Here is an 18,454-nt window from a genome sequence, read left to right as displayed (position 1 = left end):
CGCAATGCAAATATAATGTCTATCTATTGTAGTGGCCAGATGAGTGGAATGAGAAGATATACACTAGTCGTTGCGGTCCCTCGATGCCCCGTTCCCTATGAGTCCCTGCCGTTCCTGGACATCGCCAGGAAGATTTTCACTCGACTGCAGTTTTATTCGCCCTTGCTTCTTGCTTTCGTCTTCATCGTCGCTACCGGCATCTTCATCACCGATCTCGAAGACAACATGGTCGTCGCGCAATGGAGCGGGGCCGCCTCTTCGATCGCCAACGAGAGTAGCGTTGTCGTCATCATCGTCATCACGAGCGTGTGTACGGCTTTCCAGTGCTTCGAGATCGTAGTCTTCGGCATCTTCCTCGTCTTGGGCCAGTTCATCTGACATAGACAATGTAATGGAAGGGTAAGTTAGTTGCTTAGAACAATGCGCAAAAGAACCTATCTTCTGTTGTTTTCTGATGGCCTCCAGAGATACGCAATGGCGGAGAAACCAACGAGATATAACAATGCAAGCCAACCGTCAAGTAGCCACCATCTGGATTTCCAGGACTGTGCAGCGTAATCTAGAGCCAAATAAGCGAATGTACGGGTTGCTAGGCATTGGTGACTGACCTTCTGCCATACGGCCTGAGAATGACATGGATGAGACAACAAAGAAGATGGCGATGACTATCACTATGATGATGAGGATGTGATTGAGTCGCTCAAACATTTTCAGCTTGTAGCGTTGCTTCCGGGCGCGAAGTTGGGTAATCGTCGCTACAATTCTCTCAGTTAATGACCGAGGAACGAGAGAAAGGAAACATACCGTTCAGAGCATACATGATCCACAGAAGGAATCCACTGAGTGTAAACGCTAGCGGGATAATGAAAATCAAAAGAACAAAAGCAGATGTCGATTCCAGCTCGAGCTCCACGATGCCAACGGCGTATAAAACTGAAGGAGAGCAGGGATTCTGGGTTAGGGCCGTAGCTATGATGAGGAGATTGGGGATGATGTGCGTACTTCCGAAAATGAAATGAGCGGCTGCCAATAGTTGGCATTTCAACATAGTGCGGCCGAGGCTTTCGCGGACGACACTGAGACCAAGGGAAACAACCAACAGCATGAAGAAGGAGAGTGAGTTTCTTCCGGCATCCAGGATGGCAACTACGGACGAGTGTTAGAATTAGGCGGTAGAAAGGGAATTGAGTGACTATATAAGTGTGCTCACCAACTATGAGAAACACCGTCGACGCTGCGCCCTTTCCGTGTGCATTGAGATATCGATAATACGCTGAAGACTGTCAGTACAGGTTCCATGTTGACTTGAAATGCTTCGCACCGAAATTGGCGACCATTTCAATCACAAGAAGTCCTACAAGACTTGATAGGTAGTACTGTGAGAGTAAGTCAGCAATACGGAATGTCCGTCGAGTATTCTACCGACCTGCATAGGAAGTAGTTCATTGACATGACGGTAACAGAGCCAACCCCAGCCAGCTGCGAGTGTGGTGTACAACAGGAGCATTGCGAAATAGAACTAGAAATAGATAAACATAAGATGTGGACAAGAGTGCTTGCGGTTGTGGAGCTCACATTGACTTTCGGGTAGTCCGTTGCAGGCAGTTTACCTTCGAACGTGTTGCGGAAGAGTATCGTGCCTTCGTACACTGGGTGGGATGGTACATCGGTACCCGATTCGTCCTGAGCCGAGTTTTTCAAAGTAACAGGAACAATGGCTAAGGAGGAGATTGGTTAGATAGTGGACTTTCGTTCACGCGCCCGCGACTGACCTACGCAATAGAATCCCGTCTTTTTTACGTCATACTTAATGGGCTGCGTGTAGTGATAGACTTCGGTGTGACCATGCTCGTCGACTGGACCATCTTGACGCGACAGCAAAGATCGTGTCTTCCAAGCAGTTGTACCGTTTCCAGGCGGCGGTGTTGGGTTGCCCTCAGGGTTGTCCCAGAGCCCGCTGGTTGAGCTAGAGCTGGGGGTGGAGCTTGATAGATTAATGCGGGCCGACCAGAAGCTAGTTTCGTTGATCGACTTCCCCTGCGGTAGGTTTATGATGAATCTTCCGAGCTGCGAGCCGTCGCATAACCCGCCCATAAGTGCATCTGTGGTACAGATATAGACCTTCTATGCCCGAGTCGGCTGTAAGTCGACGCCTGTGTACACGCCAAGGGGACTTACGCGTTCGTCGAGTGCGTCGCTAGGGTACTTTCCGAGGTAGCTCGAATCCGACCATTCGTACATGACCATGGCTAGCTGCCCCTGGGATGTGCCCTGGAAGGTAACTTCGGAATCCTCGTCAAGACGGTTCATTACATTGGTGGGTCTGGCGCACCATTAATGTACGCGCTGTCGCCGCCGTACATCCCACTGCATGCTTGTCGGCTATCTGAGCAGAAGTGTCGGTCATCACGATGGGTGGTTATGCGGAGACTAGCGCACCCTTGTCCGACACCGGTACCTCGTATGCCGACACAACCAGCGCGGCCCCCGCCGCCCAAGAAATCAGAGACCCGAATGAGCGCCATAGGCGACTCGGAGCCATGGTGAAAGGAGTTGAGATGTTGCAGACGTCGTGTCTGGAGAGTGGAAGCAGATTTGCCACGGCGGCAGCGCACGTCCCTGACTGCGCGTCAGGCGCCTGCGGGCGCTTAAACAATATAGCACTCGAGCTCCTTTCATCGCTTCTTCATCTTCACCACCCGGCACCATGCTAGGCGACGATGAGGACGTCTTCGACAGTGTGACCTGGGAATCTCCTGCAGCGCCGAACGTGCCAGACGACGCACCCTCTTCAGGCCCTGGCTTCAGACAGAGCACCGCAACAGACTCGGGAGGCCCTAACGACCCCAAATGGGAGGGATATCTCTTCACCACAGTCAAGGATCCGGTCAAGGAGCTGGCTGAAACGAAGGATGCCTATGTCTCATATCTGGTCTCTGCAAAGGTACGACGAGCAGTGAATCATGTTCTTGTCCATTCTCATTCGCGTGTAGACGAATTTGCCCATTTATTCCACCCCGAACCCCTCTGCTCGCCGACGCTTCCAAGACTTTGTCTTCTTGCGGGAGAATCTGGTCAAAGATTTTCCTGCATGCGTGATTCCACCTCTTCCAGACAAGCACCGACTCGGTATGTCCTTCCTTATCTTGTCCATGTCCCCGATATGACGTATTCTCGACAGAATATCTCACCGGAGACAGGTTCAGTCCCGAGTTCATGGAACGTCGGCGCTCAGAGTAAGGATTAGACTTGCTGTACTTCTCGCGTTACTAAGTGGGCTTCAAGGCTGAACCGGTTTCTCCAGCGTGTCTCGCGTCATCCGACTCTGCAGCGGAGTGCACTCGTTCGCGCCTTCCTCGAATCAACGGAATGGGTCAGTCAATTTCGGGTTACGTTAAATGGTAGCAGAGCTGATTGTCGCGTAGCACGTTCATATGCATCACCATGTCGCCCACCCTCCAGGCCCAGAACCGTCGCCAGGCTTAATTGACAATATCTCCGACACACTTCTCAATGCCTTCACCAAAGTGCGCAAGCCCGACGACCGATTCCTCGAGATGCGGGAGAATGTAGACAAGTTCGAGGATGGCATCAACGTCTCAGACCGCTTATGGAATAAAATACGAAGTCGATCTAGCGGTGAGTTTGCTGTTCCACACTTTACGTGCTAATCTGAGGCTGAATGAGATGGAAACCCTGAATCCGCTGAAGACCTTACTGCTGACTATCACGACCTTGCGGTAGCTGTGCAAGGTCTTGGTTTTTTGGAATCAGGTATCACCGATCCTCTGAATCACTTCTCGAATACATTGCTCGAATTCTCCGCCCTCCTTCGCCACACGGTACGCAATCAGCCTTATATTTAAGTCACCACTAACTAGCTTTGCGTCTGCCGTAGACCCAAACAACCACGGACCCCTTCATCATGCACTTACGATCATTGCTAGCCTACTCCCATGCTAACCGCGCCGTATTAAAGCTACGCGACCAGAAACAGCTTGACTTTGAAGAACTCTCCGACTATCTTTCAGGTGTTACAACCGAACGCGATAGGTTATCGGCTGTTATTCGCGGCCATGCTGGTAGCACTGGTTTAGGTATTGGCGCGTACCTGAAAGACAGAGTAGATGCTCTTCGTGGGATGGATGATGACCGAAGCAGGGTGGAGAAGATGCGGAAGCTCGATATCAAAATCAAAGAGGTACGCAATTTCCCACAGAAGTTACAGCTTGCAGTATTCTAATGTTGCATAGCTTCAAGACGCAGTGACCACTGCTCATGAGACTTTGGATGCTTTCAGCGATGAGACGCTTCGAGAACAATCTGTTTTCCAGTACGCCAAAGAAGCAGAGATGAAGGAGATGCTGGGAGGTCTAGCTGATGGGCAGATTGAGTTCTATAAAGCAGTGAGTGGAACTTGGCCGTGCACATTGGCGCCAACGCATTGACGCTCTTTTCCATAGGCAATGGAAGAGTGGGAGAGAATTATACCCATAATACAACGCATACGTGTCGACGTTTAATTATCGTACATCATGTACTTATCCCAGTATATATCCGAGGTTTTGAGATTGAGATTTAACATTGTGCACAGCTATAAACGCTCGGCGTCACAGCCTTGTTGAAGACGGATGTAGTCTCACTTGATATGTTTACAGCTTCGCCGCTCCTGTGCCTCCGTCCAAGATTGGACTCACTGCAGAGCAGGTGTATTTAAGCTAGTGTTTTCCTAGCTGAATCCTACCACAAGCGACAATATGGGAGCTTCACTATCGAAGGAAAATGCCCTGCAGTCTCTCAAGAAATACGACACTGTCTTGGTCGTGGACGATTCACTTTCCATGAAGTATGAAAATCGCTGGAAGGAGGTAAGCTACCATCATTGCACAGCTCAGTACCTTGTAGCTTATATATACACTGACTGCGCAGGCCCGAAGTGCACTGGCCGAGCTCGCAAGCGTAGCAGCCAAATATGACACCGATGGTCTCACCATCCATTTCCTGAACTCCCCAGTGGTGGGACGCAATGTAAAGGTACATCGCCACTTCTGTGACTTCGCTGGAGCGAGTAATTAACCGTTGTGGTGCAGAGCAGCCGCGACGTCAAGCGTTTGTTCGATGACCAAACCCTTACCTCAGGCACCCCAATAGGTGCAACACTCCAGAGAATAGCCTTGGGGTATATGAAGACGATTGATGAGGCGAAAGGGTACCCAAAGGACGGCGATGGCGCGTCGAATGTGCCGCTTGTCAAGCCCTTGAACTTGATTGTGATAACCGATGGGGCCCCCAGTTCGTGTTCCCCTGCCTTCCTCAAATGATCTCGGAACATCGCTCATTCTGTTCAGCCGACGACTTGGAAGCCGTGATCGTGCAAATTGCTAAAGAGCTGGACGCTAGAAATCTCCCTGTCGCGTCCCTCGGGATGCAGTTTGTGCAGATCGGCGACGACCCAATCGCAACCGAATTCTTGAACCACTTGGACGATAACATTCGGAAGCAATACAACATTCGGGTACCGCATCTCCCTAACGCGACTCATGTTTTTAATATCCACGTAACACATGCGATTTTTAGGATATAGTGGACACGACCCCTGCTGAGCCCGGCCAGAAGTTGGACCTGGTCAAAATCCTGATAGGCGGCATTAACAGGAGAGTAGATAACAAGGGAGCGGATGCGGTGAAGGAATGAGCCTAGCTTTGGTGTCTTTGTGTCTCGCAGTGAGTGGAGATGGAGCACCCATTTATCCGACGGCCAGCACTCGATAGGATTGTAACGGCCTAGCCAGAGAATAGAGAATGCGGGCATCTATGTCAAATACAGGGCCGCCGCCGAAATCGGGGGTGCTTTCTCTTTCTCAGCATACAGCATGGGCAGCGGTTGGTTCTGAATTCCTATATAAGTCGATATCCGAGCATACGTGATTGGTGTGAGAGGCTAGCAGTGGGCGACGCCACAGATGCGGCCCTTGCAACGTTGAAGACGACAAAGGTATTTGGATCTCGATGCTTGTACACTAAAGGCAAATTACTGAAAGCAACCTTCGGACTGTAGGAGAACAATGCGATGGAGTTGCAACCGCTTTATCGCGGAGTTGGTTCGCAGTCAATGTTGAATTCAGGCCAGGGTCCGCTTTCCCAGAGGTCAAAGCGTTGCTTACCATCCGGTTTTGGAAAGAGTGAGTGCAATACTCATGTTATTGCGTTGCTGATATTCGCAGACGAATACAAGAGCGCACAAGGCGCCCTTTTGATGCAGAGTCGTCGTACTTAACGAGCACGGTGCTCGTTAGACTATTCCATGATACTGCAGTCCCTGTGTCCAACTTGTAAAGGCGTGTCGCAGTACCAAGTCGCGTTCTTTGTGCTATTCCATTAGTAGGTTCTTTATTTGCAACGTGTCTTCATCGTTAAATACCTCACATAGGACGATTCAAACCGCTTTACGAAACCTTTCACCTGGTCCTCCCTTCCCCCTTCCCCCACAGTCGTTCGCCTTTAGTTGACCACCGATGTCAGGCTCGGAGTCAAACTCTCTGCCCTCAACTCCATCGTCGGGGTACGACTCCCCTTTGCCTTTGCCATCAGTGGCCAATGCAGCGCTCCCAGTACCTGGCCAAAATGCGCGTTCCGGTAGGCCACTCAAAAAGTCGCATGCACGAAAGCAACCTCCAGGTCATGTTCCAAGGCCATGCAACGCGTTTATTCTCTTTCGCTGCGACTTCGTCCGTCAGAAAAAAATACCCGCTTCTGTCGAACGTGACCATCGTAATATTTCGCGGATCGCTGGGAAGGTATGGCGGGAGATGAGCGAGACAGAGAAGGCTCCTTGGACGTCGATGGCAGAAAAGGAGAGGGAGAAGCACTCACAGGCGCACCCTGGATATCGATATGCTCCCGTCGGACCGAGCGCGTCGTCCCACTCGAAACGAAAGAAGGGGAAGGACACTGTGGAAGGAAGACAAAGGCCATATACTCCAGATACCGTCACCACACCGTACCGACGCTCGTCCTCTTGTCCACCACCTGGAGCTGTGCCCGTACCACCTAACATGGAGACATTGACGCCTAATATGATGTACATTCCGCGTATTCGGGACGATCTTGCACGTCGACCTAGCAGGACGATCATGTACCAAATCGCCAAAGAGGATGCGGCGTCGATGTCTCCACCAATCGACTCACAATCGTACAATAAGCTATCGTACTTGGACGACGTTACTTATCCCGCAAACATGGTCTACGAACCGACGTATGTGTTCGGGAGGATAGAACCACCTAAAGGACACCCAGGATGGGACGCATCTCCCCCGAAGCCTTATCTTTGGACTGGTCCTCTGCAGGGGTATCGTGGCACCGAACAACATCAACATTACTATGTAAGTCTCAGTGTCAATCAATATCTGCCAATAAGGTCTCATCGTACTTCACAGGCCTCTGGCAACTTCAATAATTTCAACACATCATCTCCTCAAACCTACTTTGCCCCATTGTCGCCGCCCATCTTCACCGATCCTTTTGCCACATCCCAGTCCACAGCTCCCTCGAAGATGGGGTCTGCCTTGGATTCGTTAGACAACCCTAGATGCCTGCCTGCCTACTCTACAATGCCACCTCTAGCAGACGACGCCCTCGGCTTTCTGCTAGCTAATCCAGATCGCTATCCACCATCCCCTTACCATTCCGCTCAACTCGGCGCTGCCGCAAACTACGACCCTCGATGTGACATTGGGTTGCTTCTTCCTAGGCTTTCTATCACCAATGGTTCGGCGACGGAAGCTCAAGAGAGCTCACAATAGCCTCACAGTACTTACTATTTCTCCTACTACCACGCCTTGTTCACGATTCCTTTATTCCTTCTGGCAAATTTGTACATTACCAACCGCGCTCTTCGTATGCATCGTATCAGCTCTCCAAGTCACTCTAGATTATTTCGTTAGCATTATCTCCTCGTTTAAATACAATAGTAGACAGCACATATGTCAATTTTGAACCGAACTTCGCAGCCGCAGTGTTTGCACTTGTGACTCTGATCTCACCGGAGAATTGTATGTCACTCTCAAGATCATGTCGCAGCCTCCTCAATCTCCACCATAGATCGAATCTAGTTTGCTTTGCTCGAAACCACTCCAAGACCCATACCACGCGCAGCATGGCGAAGAAAAAGGCCCCGATCCCTGAATCCCACCTTATACTGCCGACTCACTCTACTTCCGAAGCCGCAGCGATTGTCGACACACACACGCATATCGCGTCGACGTTCGAGGCGTATCGGCACAAGTACAAGGAAGGGAAATATGAGACCGTCTTCGACTTTATCAAAGGCGTAACAGCGAATCGAAATGTGGACGCTGTCGTGGACGTTTGGTGTGAAGCACCGATACGAAAGCTGTGGAAGGAGTTCGCCGATTCGGCGGTGACCGAGGAAGATAGGATCAAGAATTGGGGTGGTCTGGAATATTGGTTTGTTATGGGTAAATACTGCTCCTTCACGTTTTCGAAGCAATGAACGCTGAAGACGGCTACGACAGGTGTGCATCCGTGAGTGCCAGGCTAGCGTGCCGCCTCATCATGGCTGACTTCAGCGTAGCCATGAAGCGAAACACTATACCGACGAAGTGGAAGAAGAGCTGTGTGTATACAATTAATAGTGTCAGCGCCATCATCTGATCGCAATCCCTATGCAGTCTACAGGCCATGGCGCATCCTCGATGCGTCGGCTGGGGAGAAATGGGCTTGGATTATCATTACGACCTTTCACCGAGAGACGTCCAACAAGCGGTCTTTACTCGTCAACTCAAGCATGCAGTCCGGCTAGGCAAGCCACTTACCATACATACTCGAGAGGCGAACGAAGATACCGAGCGTATTCTCAAGGAAGAAGTGCCTAAGGACCATAAAGTGAATGCTCTCCGCTTCTAATGTCCCTTATATCTACTAATTAGGTCTTTTAGATCCATATACACTGCTTCACAGATGAGCCAGCTTTTGCCCTTCGTCTCCTTGAGCACTTCTCTAACCTGTACATTGGCGTTACTGGTAAAGAATTTGTAAGCCATCGTGATAGATATAAGCTGACTTTCTTTTCCAAGGCGTGATAACCTACACGAGCAACGACAATACGTCGGGAGCTATCTACCAGATGTCACAAGGCTCCTCGGATAATCTTCGAATATTGCTGGAGACTGACGCACCGTATATGGTCCCAGCTAACATATACGATACACTAACAACTATTAAAGGAAAGCTACCCATATGTCATACCGCTATGATCCCTTGGACAGCTGACTTCGTTGCTACTTTCCTTGGAGGCGAGTGGACCAGTGAGAAGGTCATGAAGATTTCCAGGGAGAATGCACGCTCCGTGTACGGAGTGTAACCATATCGTAGTGGTTTGCTAGAGTTTGGTGTGTAGAGCATAAAACCATCTAGACGGCCTCTTAATACCCAATAGCTACCATCATAGCAATCAACCCGCCCTCAAGCTTGCCGGCCAATGACCTATGCCCCTCGCTATAAATTCAGGAAAGTCCTTCGAATCCCTCTATTCCTTCCTTGTGCATCTCGCACCCTTATCAATTGCCGAGATTCTACACCCCTTCACTTCGCCGGCCCTTTTTCTTTGGGGTCTTTTGCATCGCGAGCCGGGTTTAGCTTTTCTTCGGATTCCTGGACAGCAAGTGACAACTAGGACACATTTAGTTCTGCGGTTACATCAGAGATGGTGAGCTATGCTGACATTGATGATCCCAGTATTTACAGCCCTAATAAGATGCAACTCTGCCTCATCTGAGGCACCAGACGTCGTGTGCTGAGCTTCCGCAGGAATCCACGGCGGTGGGTCCTGTCTTATTCATCAAAGGCCGTTAGAATACCATATTGCTTAGCTCACGGATTTCTGTGAGGCCGATGGCGCTTTATCGTCTTTGAGTTCAAGTAATATAGCGAACGATACGTCGTCTAGACTTTGAGCTAAATGGTAACTCGAGCGAGTTAGGGAGTCAACAACCTACCGTCCGGATCTAGCTGTCCGAGCTGGGATTCAATCATGCTAAGCTTGATGAGAAACGAGCGGAAGTACTGCCCAAGCGACTTCGGCGAAATAGCGTTCTCTACTCTTCAGACCAGACAACCAACTAAGTAACCAGCGAATCGTGAGGGAAGGGAGAACAACGAACTTGGACTCCTTGTCGTACGGTTCCACTTGTATCATCTGTTGCACAGAGAATATGAACCGTTCTAGTGCGACCTGTTCTTTGTTTTTGATGACGACAACGACTTTATCAACGATGCCGAGGAGGAGCTCGTCTTCGAGTGCTTTGACCGCGCCAGAGATATATTCGTTGAGTGCGGGATGTCGGGACTGGAATACCGGCGTGTCGAATTTTTTGCGGCGGATAAAGAGGTCTGGGGGGTAGACCTGCCGTACATACAAGATGGTATGGATGGCAACTTCAACTAAAACAGAGACCAGTTGTGAGTAATGGGCACAGAACCCATGGTAGAGCTATGGATTGTATGCACTGAATTCAGCTATTCCAGTGACGGTTTCTGTGTGACAATTTTAGAGGGAATTTGGAGAGTGGAGTTGAGAGTAGACTGACGGGCATACGTTAGAGGAGATTCTGCGTCCGAGTCTGCCATTCTTGAAGGGTCCAGAGCATAGAAACACTGGAGATATCTCGGAAGTATCAGGTTCGTGGGTGGTGCCTAAAGTATATGTATCGTCGGACCAGCTTCAAGGCTCGGATGGGCAAAAGCGAGCGAGTCCACTGGTCCACTGTGGTTTTAACCAAGCTGTAACTCGAGCGGAGTCTTTGAGTCACATTAGGCTCCACAGACCACGTGACTGAAGCCAGGAGGCATCCAGGCTGAAGAGCAATTTGGTCATTCCTCTTTCTTTGGTCCTCTTCAACGCAGACAGTCTGCGGAGTCCTGACTGAGCGTCTGGACAGTATTGCACATAGAAGTTCATTAATTCAGTGTTAATCGTCTGTAGGATCAAAGGTATCTGCGTTCCCGATGACGACAACATCGTCCGTCAACGCCATGCTTCTGCTTCTGCTACGCTTCTTATGCTTAGGTTGTTTGTGTTGTACATGTTCTTCGTGCTCTGTAGATACGACTGGGGCGGGTGGGGGTAGTCGTGGCGGTGGTTGTCGAATCTCCGGACACGGGCCGGAGAAATCTCTGCCAGTCATACGAGATAGAGTAGATATATCTACGAACTAGTGTCAGCATGGTGTGTTGGCGAAAAATAAGAAAGACGATATTTAGACGTACCAACAGGGATGCGGTTATTCAAACAATAATTTATTCTATCCGGATTGCGTTTATCTTCGACTTTGAATTTATTTTTACATGCTGTACGGTCACGACCAGGTAGCACAAAGGCTAGCAGCTCGTAATTCTCTCCGTACTGCGATAGGGCCTGTGGAGGAGCAATGATTGAGTCAGTGTATGTATCAAAATCAAGAGTCTTACGTTAAAAAATAGCTCCGTCTCCTCTTTACTCCATCGTGAGCCACGGCATTTCTTGCGATATGTACCAGAATTGATGAACTTGGAGGTATCGGATTCGACGACATGCGTGTAGGTAGAGGTATCCACGTCTTGAGCCCGATCGACCACAAGTGACTCCTCATCAATGATAGTTTCGCCGTTAGGTCCTATTCGCACTTGTACGTTAAAACGATTCCCAGGTACATCTTGAGTGTAATCGAACCCGTCTTCGTCGCCTCCTTGTACGCCGTTCGAACCGACTGACGTAGAAGAAGACGGGTCGTTCGGTGCCGTCGTAGCGCTAGGAGGAGGGGCTTCTTCACCATCTTCAGTCAACCGTCCATATTTCTTCAGCTCAGCAAGTTCCTTCATCTTAGCCCTTTTTTGTTTACTTTGCGTTCTCCAACTAGCGTAGTTTTCTTGGATCTCGATGGCTTTGGAACTAATTCGTCCCTGGCCTGTGTCACTACAAAGGGAGGCCATGGTGATCACAGTGGGGTCAAGCTCTTCGCCGGGGCCTTCGTCTGGATCAAATCGGGGCAGAGACGGACTGCGAACCCTCCTGCGTTGGGTCTCCCTTTCTCCTTCTTCGGCTGTTGAAGACTTACGGCGCCGGCGGCGAGGAGCAGGGTCAGAGGCAGGATCTTCATCATCAGTTGCTGGAGTCGTGGCTTTTCGGCGCCGTTTCTTCACCTTGTCGGTACCATCCTCCGTAGCAACCGCATGATGCCGACTGGACTGTCGCTTCTGTTTACTACTCCCTGGCTGCTCAGATCTTTGGCCATCTTGTGGCGATGTCTGTGGGGCGGTCAGATCCGAGTTACTTGCCTGAGTGCTGGGACCAGTATCATTCAAAGTAGCGGAGGAGCTAGGTGGCTCGGTATCAACCACATGCAGCGTGTTAGTCGCAAAGTCGTCGAACATAGTACGATTGGAAGATGGGGGCTGAGATGTTGGAAGAACGGGAGGTGATGGTCGAGGGATAGTGGCCAGTGTACTTATAGCGACACTTGTGGGTGCTGGTCGAGGTATATCAATTGGCGTGCCCGCAGAGGCAATTGAAGGTGGTGCTGGGGTATTTTGTCGAACACCGCCTGCAGGTATCGCAGAAGCCACCATTGGAGGCATAGAGCCATTCCTGAGCGCTGAGCGCTGAGCGGTAGCAAGTGACGGAACAACAGGCGATAGCCGAGGTGGTATAGGCGTCGGGCGGGGTGCAATCGAAATGGAAGGGGGGGCGGTTAGAGCGAATGGGCTAGAAACAGGCTGAACTGGTGATACTGAGAAATGAATAATACCGGGATTCTGAGATAACCCCTGTGTGGAAGATGGTATTGACTCGCTGGGCGGTATTGATGGCGGCAGCATGCTCCCAGACGAAACGAGCGGCTGCAAGGGAGCCTCCTTTGCGAGGGGGACGTGAGAGTCATTGCTCGGGGCAATGTCTGAGATTATTGAGGCTTGACGCGAGACGTTGCTGAGCACCGAAGGACCTCGCGCCTTGCCTTTGGCAGCCGGCCTGAAAATGGTTCCACCCTTGTCTGAAGCGCGAAATCAATGACTGCGCAGAGGACGATCAGCGTCGACGACTCACTGACGCGGGTGGTCATGATGGTATGAATCCAAGAAGTGAAATGGCTGAAATGGCTGAGTGCCGAGAGAAGATGGTGTTGAACAACAACCGTCAACAGCGCGTCTTTCAGTACCACCATGAGACCAGCACTTCCTGTCGCGCGAAATCCAAACTGGGAGCTAGAAAGTGACCAGGCGGCCTCTCTGAAACCAGTAGCGGAAAGGTGGCGGTGCCCTTGTATATATCTCGACCCATGCTGACTTGGATTTTCCCCCAGCTACATAACTCTGCAATCACTGCGACAATGTGAGTTTATTGGCTGCTGTGGTCTTGGATGTGCTCAGGTTGAGATGATATTTAGCCCGAGAATACTGGCTCTCTGCCTTTCCAAAATTCTCAAGTAGATCCAGGGGGAGCAAAGCTCAAGATGTAGTCCCACCACCACATACCATCCAGACTCGAGGCAGATGCGATCTCGAAATTGGGCCCATAATATTTCCCGACACTTTGTTCTATGAAGTACATTATCTTTCGGTGCTACCACAGCCCCAGCCTCAACAACTGCCTGTGCTCTCATTGTCAGCTGGATATACCACTACTCCCAGTAGCTCGAGTTCCGCTACTACTCAACCTTACAGTAGTGTTTACACGCCATATAGTGGATACTCAGCAACGACCGCGGCTTCGACGTCGACGTCAGCCCCGGCTGCTGCGGCTAGCCAACCCGCACCTTTGCTATCTTCCTTGACTTCGACAACGGTCACCCCTGCCTTGATCCATCAGGTCAACTCCGCAGCATCCACCAACCCTACACTTGCCAATCTCCTACAGCTAGCAGCCAGCGGCAAAGCTTCTCCTAATCAGTTGAAGACACTTGGTCTCCTCATACAATCTCTCGCTGCAGCGAGCGGAACCCCATACCAGTCCACACCAACAACGGACCCACCAGCTCCTCCCGTTCCAACACCAACACCACCTGTCAAAGAGTTTGACCTAGTCATCGAGTTCCCAGAATGTCCTTATGATCGATTTCTATTCCCTCGAGAACATGTGGTATGTGAAAGGATGACAGACGCTGCTACTCCCTTGTCCTCTTATCAAGACATCCTGATCGCAGTTCCCATCCCCTTTGCTAATTCTACGAATACCACTGCCACCACGAATCCTGCGATTACCCCAGCGTCGCAGATATCGACAATGAGGATCAAATCGGCCCCTGCTATGCTTTGGGATACCATATCACGATGGGTAGGCGGCGAAGAGAGCCTCGCCCGTAATCGTCAGTTTCTATCACAGATAGTAAGATACCTCCGATGTGTATATATCTCTGCTTATACGGTGCTTCATATAGAAAACGGACAGGGTATATCTTGCTCAACGTTTATCGGAAGGCCAGCTCTTGACGACATTACAGACTGTGAGCCCAGCACCCTGGTATTCTGAAGGATACTCATTGAGCCGGCTCTTTAGTTGTCTGCTCCAAACTTCACGATGAAGCCTATCAACCCCGCTGCCCCGGGAGCCATAAGGCCGAAAAGGAAATATACACCTCGAAAGCCAAAGGAGAAAGAAAAAGACCCAGTCCCGACAGTCGTGCCGCCCTCTTTCCTAGTTTTATCCCCTCAGCCGCCCCCTACGGCTGGGACAGCGTCTGCATCATACCTTCAGCAAGGTTCTTACTCTACGACGCCCACCTCCCTGTCAAATACATCGACACCACCTGCGGTGGTACCATCGAACGAACCCGGGCCTTCAGCTCCAAAAAAGAAAGCAGCGAAACGAAACCAACCGGTTCATCCTCGCATTGCTTGCTTCTCGTGTGACGCGACCAATGTCCCATTGATCATGGGCGGTAGTAAGTATCTCACGCCTTCTCCGAAAATACAGAATGTTGATCCATCTCGCTACAGGATTTTGTCGTCCATGTGTCGAGTCGGGCAAAGCTAATACTGAGATCCCTCAGCCAGTAAGGCAGATTGGGGCAATACCGTCAAGTACATCGACATCACGAGCATATCATCCTTACACGGCTCCTAGCAGTACGCCTTCCACACAAGGTTTCACCAACGCTGTTCCATTTGGGCCACCACCGCCTCCCCCTACATCGTAACAATCCGCATAATGAATATATCATAATTTAGTGGGAAGGAACGAATAAACAGTAAAATGATAGCATGAAAGCGAGATGCTGTATAGGTATAATAATGCATGAGGTAAATGAATGAATGAAGGCGCAGGGGAAGTATCGTAAAACAGGTGGTCAATCGAAAATCCGGAGGATCCATCCTAGCCACCATGCAGTGACGGCTACTTGCACAATTAACATACATAGCTCGACCAAGAACGCTGACCACTGAATTACGATGCTGACCCAGACGAAGGGAACGAGAAGCCATCGGAAACCACTATGAGCGATAATCTGAAGACGATAGTTCCGTGATGATGTGATGGCAGCGCGACATTGGAGAAAGCATATTGCGGAAGTTAGGACGAAGAAGATCAGGAAACCCAGCCAATGTCGGAAGGAACGTCGAGGAATGTGCTTGATGGGATAGCGCTTGGCTTCTCCGGTGAACTCGTTTCGGTAAAGGGGGATGATGAGGAAATCTTGGATGTCGACGCCGAGAGTCTTGCCGTAGGTTCGCCAGAATGGAGTGACATTGTCCAACAGGAATGTGAGGGCGTCCATACCGAATTCCCACACTTGCTGGTATTGGTCTTTGTAGCTTTCCTCCAGCGCAACGATGTAGGAGAGCTGTGGCGAATTAAGTGCCCCGTCCACGCCCAAGAATGCCTATGACTTACCTCAGGATATACCACAGATGTCTGGGCAAGTGTTTCGTTGTATTCGGCTTTGACATCTGCGTGGAGTGCCTTTACGCTCTGAAGTACCTTCGCAACCTCCTGGGCCTTGACAGTGATCTCTTCATGTTGCACCGTGATATCTTCCAGAGCCCGAGTAAGGGAAGCGATTGGGTGATCTAGGACAGACTTCATTGGTCCAGGTGTCTTCTCCTCGACGCTGTATATGAACCGTCTGAGAACATCGCGCTGACGTAGCACGCGCAGATGTATATCTTCGACAGCCTCCCATCCACGGAGACGACGGGTCGAGCCTGTGACAGCGGCGGGGTCATGTCCGAATGCATCAAGTACATCCTGAGGCATGCCAACATGGGGGACATCAAGCATGGCCGTGAAGCTGGCGTGAAGAGCGTCTTGTTCCCGAATCGTGTTTGCCACGCGGTTGAGAGTCTGGCGTACGCGAGTATTCTGAGAATTGAGATCATCCAAGAGCCTATGACGTGGTTAGCAATGTGTATGATCGGTGCAGGGACTGAATCTTGTACCTAAGCTTGAGTTCGTATTCTTGATGCAACCTCTGCTTGTTCTTCTCCGACTCTTGTTCGACCCTAATCTGTTGCGAAGATGCAGCAGAATGTTGAGGTCTGGGTTGGGGAACCGTAGCTTCCATTCTAGTTGCGACGAGACCGGGAGGCTCCGCTCCGGTATACGGGATGACTCCTGGTACAATGCGATATCCAACGACAGCCGTGCTGGGCGAGGGCCCATCATCGTCCTCTGAGAGCTCCTTAGATGCTGTAGATCGCTGATTAGACGCTGTTACGAATTGGGCAGATATTAGATGGAGGTCTTCGGGGCGACGCTTGGCACGAGGAACAGGTCGATCTTTTCTTTCATCGTCAGACCGTTCCGACAAGGACTGAGGTGCAGAACGACCATCTTCGCTGCCAGGATTGAGACGTTGACGACGAGTAGACATCCCTCTAAGATGAGACAGACTTGCGGTGGGAGATATCGAGGGCGGTGGATTACCGGAACTGCTGACAGCACTATAAATGGATTCACCACTACGTCGAGAACCAACATCGAGTGAATTTCGCGCCGATCCAGCCATTCCGTCTACGGTAGGGAGTCCCAACGTACCGCCAGGTACAAACGGCATCGGTTTCTCAGAGTATTGAGGACTAGATGGATCCTCCAGGATTGTCTCCATGAAAGGAGGATATCGTTGTGCTCGAAAGAATTCCTCCATTACTAGAGCAGGCAGGTGCCACGAGAACCTCTGTCTCTCTTTGGGAGTTCGTTGCCTGTCGAGATGTTTGAGCCAGGTGAGCGGTTCTTCACGCTCGAGCGCGTCTTTAGTATTATTGTCGCGCGAAAGCCACCAACGGGAGATATTCAACGGGTTGACGCGATCACCTCCCAACCGATCGTAAACGAGTTTGTACTTGCGTTCCAATTGCTGACTCGTGATGTCGGCCTTCTTCAGCGTGCTATTAGTGACCTTGCCCTTTATCTTACTGATTTTCCGTTTGTAGGCTTCATCTCCCTTTCCTGAGTCGGAACTGGCAGAGTTGTCTATTTTCTCTTTGCCCTTGCGTTTGGGTAGCGAGAGCGACCACCGCTTATCAACTTTCTCCCTCTCATCATCTGATATATCGGCGCCTGCACCCCAGTCGAGTGTGGCTCCATGGTCCGTCGAGGAAGGTACTGGATGAAGCACTACTGGCACAGTGTTGGCAGCGATTGACGGACCAAAATCAACTTCGGAGTTGGTTATTACTGTGGGATGTTGTGGTGAGGATACCACCGGCGGCTGATATACTGTTTGACGAGGCGGAGAGGAAACGTCGGGAGGAGTTGGTGATGTCCTTGGAAGGTGTGCGGGACGTCCGGATTTAATTCTCGCCTCACGGCGAGCCTTGAGCCTCATCGCCTTCTGCACATCATGGAGTATTTGTGGGTCTGAATTATATGTTTTATTATCCGATGCCTTGTCATAGCTTGCCTACTCACCTTCATGAGCTGCAATGCACAAAGTTAGTGAGGCAAAGAAAGGACGCGGCAGGACTTACCTAGATCATATTCGTCCGAGAACGCTCCGAGGCTAGACGTTCCACTGGTGTGCGAGGTGAAGCCAGAACTACCCGAAGGCATTCTGGTGCGTCGAGCAGGGTCTGCAGCTAACGGGTGGACAGGTCTTCGCGGCTCATTGACAACTACTCTGACGCTTCGCTTCCCCGGACTACCTCTATCTGGCATCCTGTCAGGAGATTCTGTGGCTATCATAGATTTCCGAACGCTCTGGGAGGGAGAAACTGTCGAGAGCGTCGTGGCATTATATGGACGTGACGGCGAAGATGAGCTGGGCAATTCGGGGTTCTTTGAGGGCCCTGGCTCGAGGCCTGCCATGAAGCGGGGGGTGGCTGGTACTCAGGATGCGGCAGTCCTCAAATCAGGCGGTTCAAGGTGGTGGTTGTGGTTCAAGGGCAGCTGCGAATTGCCAGTGATGGCAAGCAGGAAGGCGGGTGTAGTCCGGAAGGGAAATTCTAGGCGCTCAAAGTGATTGCCG

General features: G+C 50.8%; 10 protein-coding genes across 10 annotated transcripts; 5 read left to right on the top strand and 5 right to left on the bottom strand.

Annotated features, from left to right (window-relative positions):
• Positions 1-63: 63 nt before the first annotated feature.
• On the bottom strand, positions 64-381 carry PC9H_003387 (uncharacterized protein; the record flags this gene model as incomplete). Its single annotated transcript, XM_036772980.1, has 1 exon — positions 64-381. One exon carries the CDS (start codon positions 379-381, stop codon positions 64-66), a length of 318 nt encoding a protein of 105 aa, XP_036634453.1.
• A 53-nt stretch (positions 382-434) lies between these two features.
• Positions 435-2,542, bottom strand: PC9H_003386 (uncharacterized protein; the record flags this gene model as incomplete). The annotated part of the gene is made up of 12 exons (XM_036772979.1): positions 435-559; positions 609-755; positions 805-933; positions 1,003-1,146; positions 1,211-1,273; positions 1,322-1,376; positions 1,427-1,519; positions 1,576-1,718; positions 1,773-2,124; positions 2,179-2,282; positions 2,333-2,386; positions 2,440-2,542. The coding sequence occupies 12 exons, from the start codon at positions 2,540-2,542 to the stop codon at positions 435-437; spliced, it is 1,512 nt and encodes a 503-aa protein (XP_036634452.1).
• A 165-nt stretch (positions 2,543-2,707) lies between these two features.
• Positions 2,708-4,523, top strand: SNX4 (intercellular trafficking and secretion; the record flags this gene model as incomplete). The annotated part of the gene is made up of 9 exons (XM_036772978.1): positions 2,708-2,944; positions 2,994-3,129; positions 3,182-3,236; positions 3,286-3,373; positions 3,426-3,639; positions 3,688-3,842; positions 3,899-4,201; positions 4,254-4,406; positions 4,464-4,523. The coding sequence occupies 9 exons, from the start codon at positions 2,708-2,710 to the stop codon at positions 4,521-4,523; spliced, it is 1,401 nt and encodes a 466-aa protein (XP_036634451.1).
• A 234-nt stretch (positions 4,524-4,757) lies between these two features.
• On the top strand, positions 4,758-5,694 carry PC9H_003384 (uncharacterized protein; the record flags this gene model as incomplete). The annotated part of the gene is made up of 5 exons (XM_036772977.1): positions 4,758-4,868; positions 4,930-5,034; positions 5,091-5,292; positions 5,349-5,515; positions 5,578-5,694. 5 exons carry the CDS (start codon positions 4,758-4,760, stop codon positions 5,692-5,694), a joined length of 702 nt encoding a protein of 233 aa, XP_036634450.1.
• An 820-nt stretch (positions 5,695-6,514) lies between these two features.
• On the top strand, positions 6,515-7,801 carry PC9H_003383 (uncharacterized protein; the record flags this gene model as incomplete). Its single annotated transcript, XM_036772976.1, has 2 exons — positions 6,515-7,381; positions 7,436-7,801. The coding sequence occupies 2 exons, from the start codon at positions 6,515-6,517 to the stop codon at positions 7,799-7,801; spliced, it is 1,233 nt and encodes a 410-aa protein (XP_036634449.1).
• Positions 7,802-8,154: 353 nt separating this feature from the next.
• Positions 8,155-9,381, top strand: PC9H_003382 (uncharacterized protein; the record flags this gene model as incomplete). The annotated part of the gene is made up of 6 exons (XM_036772975.1): positions 8,155-8,476; positions 8,534-8,543; positions 8,593-8,634; positions 8,690-8,903; positions 8,957-9,041; positions 9,095-9,381. 6 exons carry the CDS (start codon positions 8,155-8,157, stop codon positions 9,379-9,381), a joined length of 960 nt encoding a protein of 319 aa, XP_036634448.1.
• Positions 9,382-9,602: 221 nt separating this feature from the next.
• PC9H_003381 (uncharacterized protein) lies at positions 9,603-10,646 on the bottom strand (the record flags this gene model as incomplete). Its single annotated transcript, XM_036772974.1, has 7 exons — positions 9,603-9,689; positions 9,742-9,846; positions 9,895-9,962; positions 10,016-10,119; positions 10,181-10,460; positions 10,527-10,553; positions 10,607-10,646. 7 exons carry the CDS (start codon positions 10,644-10,646, stop codon positions 9,603-9,605), a joined length of 711 nt encoding a protein of 236 aa, XP_036634447.1.
• A 341-nt stretch (positions 10,647-10,987) lies between these two features.
• BDP1 (Transcription factor TFIIIB component B) lies at positions 10,988-13,114 on the bottom strand (the record flags this gene model as incomplete). Its single annotated transcript, XM_036772973.1, has 4 exons — positions 10,988-11,223; positions 11,286-11,433; positions 11,487-13,045; positions 13,099-13,114. 4 exons carry the CDS (start codon positions 13,112-13,114, stop codon positions 10,988-10,990), a joined length of 1,959 nt encoding a protein of 652 aa, XP_036634446.1.
• Positions 13,115-13,214: 100 nt separating this feature from the next.
• Positions 13,215-15,187, top strand: PC9H_003379 (uncharacterized protein; the record flags this gene model as incomplete). Its single annotated transcript, XM_036772972.1, has 6 exons — positions 13,215-13,300; positions 13,355-13,383; positions 13,439-14,376; positions 14,429-14,494; positions 14,548-14,932; positions 14,988-15,187. 6 exons carry the CDS (start codon positions 13,215-13,217, stop codon positions 15,185-15,187), a joined length of 1,704 nt encoding a protein of 567 aa, XP_036634445.1.
• A 150-nt stretch (positions 15,188-15,337) lies between these two features.
• PC9H_003378 (uncharacterized protein) lies at positions 15,338-18,294 on the bottom strand (the record flags this gene model as incomplete). Its single annotated transcript, XM_036772971.1, has 5 exons — positions 15,338-15,832; positions 15,883-16,375; positions 16,428-17,847; positions 17,899-17,907; positions 17,958-18,294. 5 exons carry the CDS (start codon positions 18,292-18,294, stop codon positions 15,338-15,340), a joined length of 2,754 nt encoding a protein of 917 aa, XP_036634444.1.
• Positions 18,295-18,454: the final 160 nt, after the last annotated feature.

Source organism: Pleurotus ostreatus, assembly GCF_014466165.1.
Source record: "Pleurotus ostreatus strain PC9 chromosome Unknown scaffold_2, whole genome shotgun sequence".
Lineage (NCBI taxonomy): Eukaryota > Fungi > Basidiomycota > Agaricomycetes > Agaricales > Pleurotaceae > Pleurotus > Pleurotus ostreatus.
The sequence above is the reverse complement of the archived record's forward strand: the minus strand, read 5'-3'. Positions and strand labels throughout refer to the sequence as shown.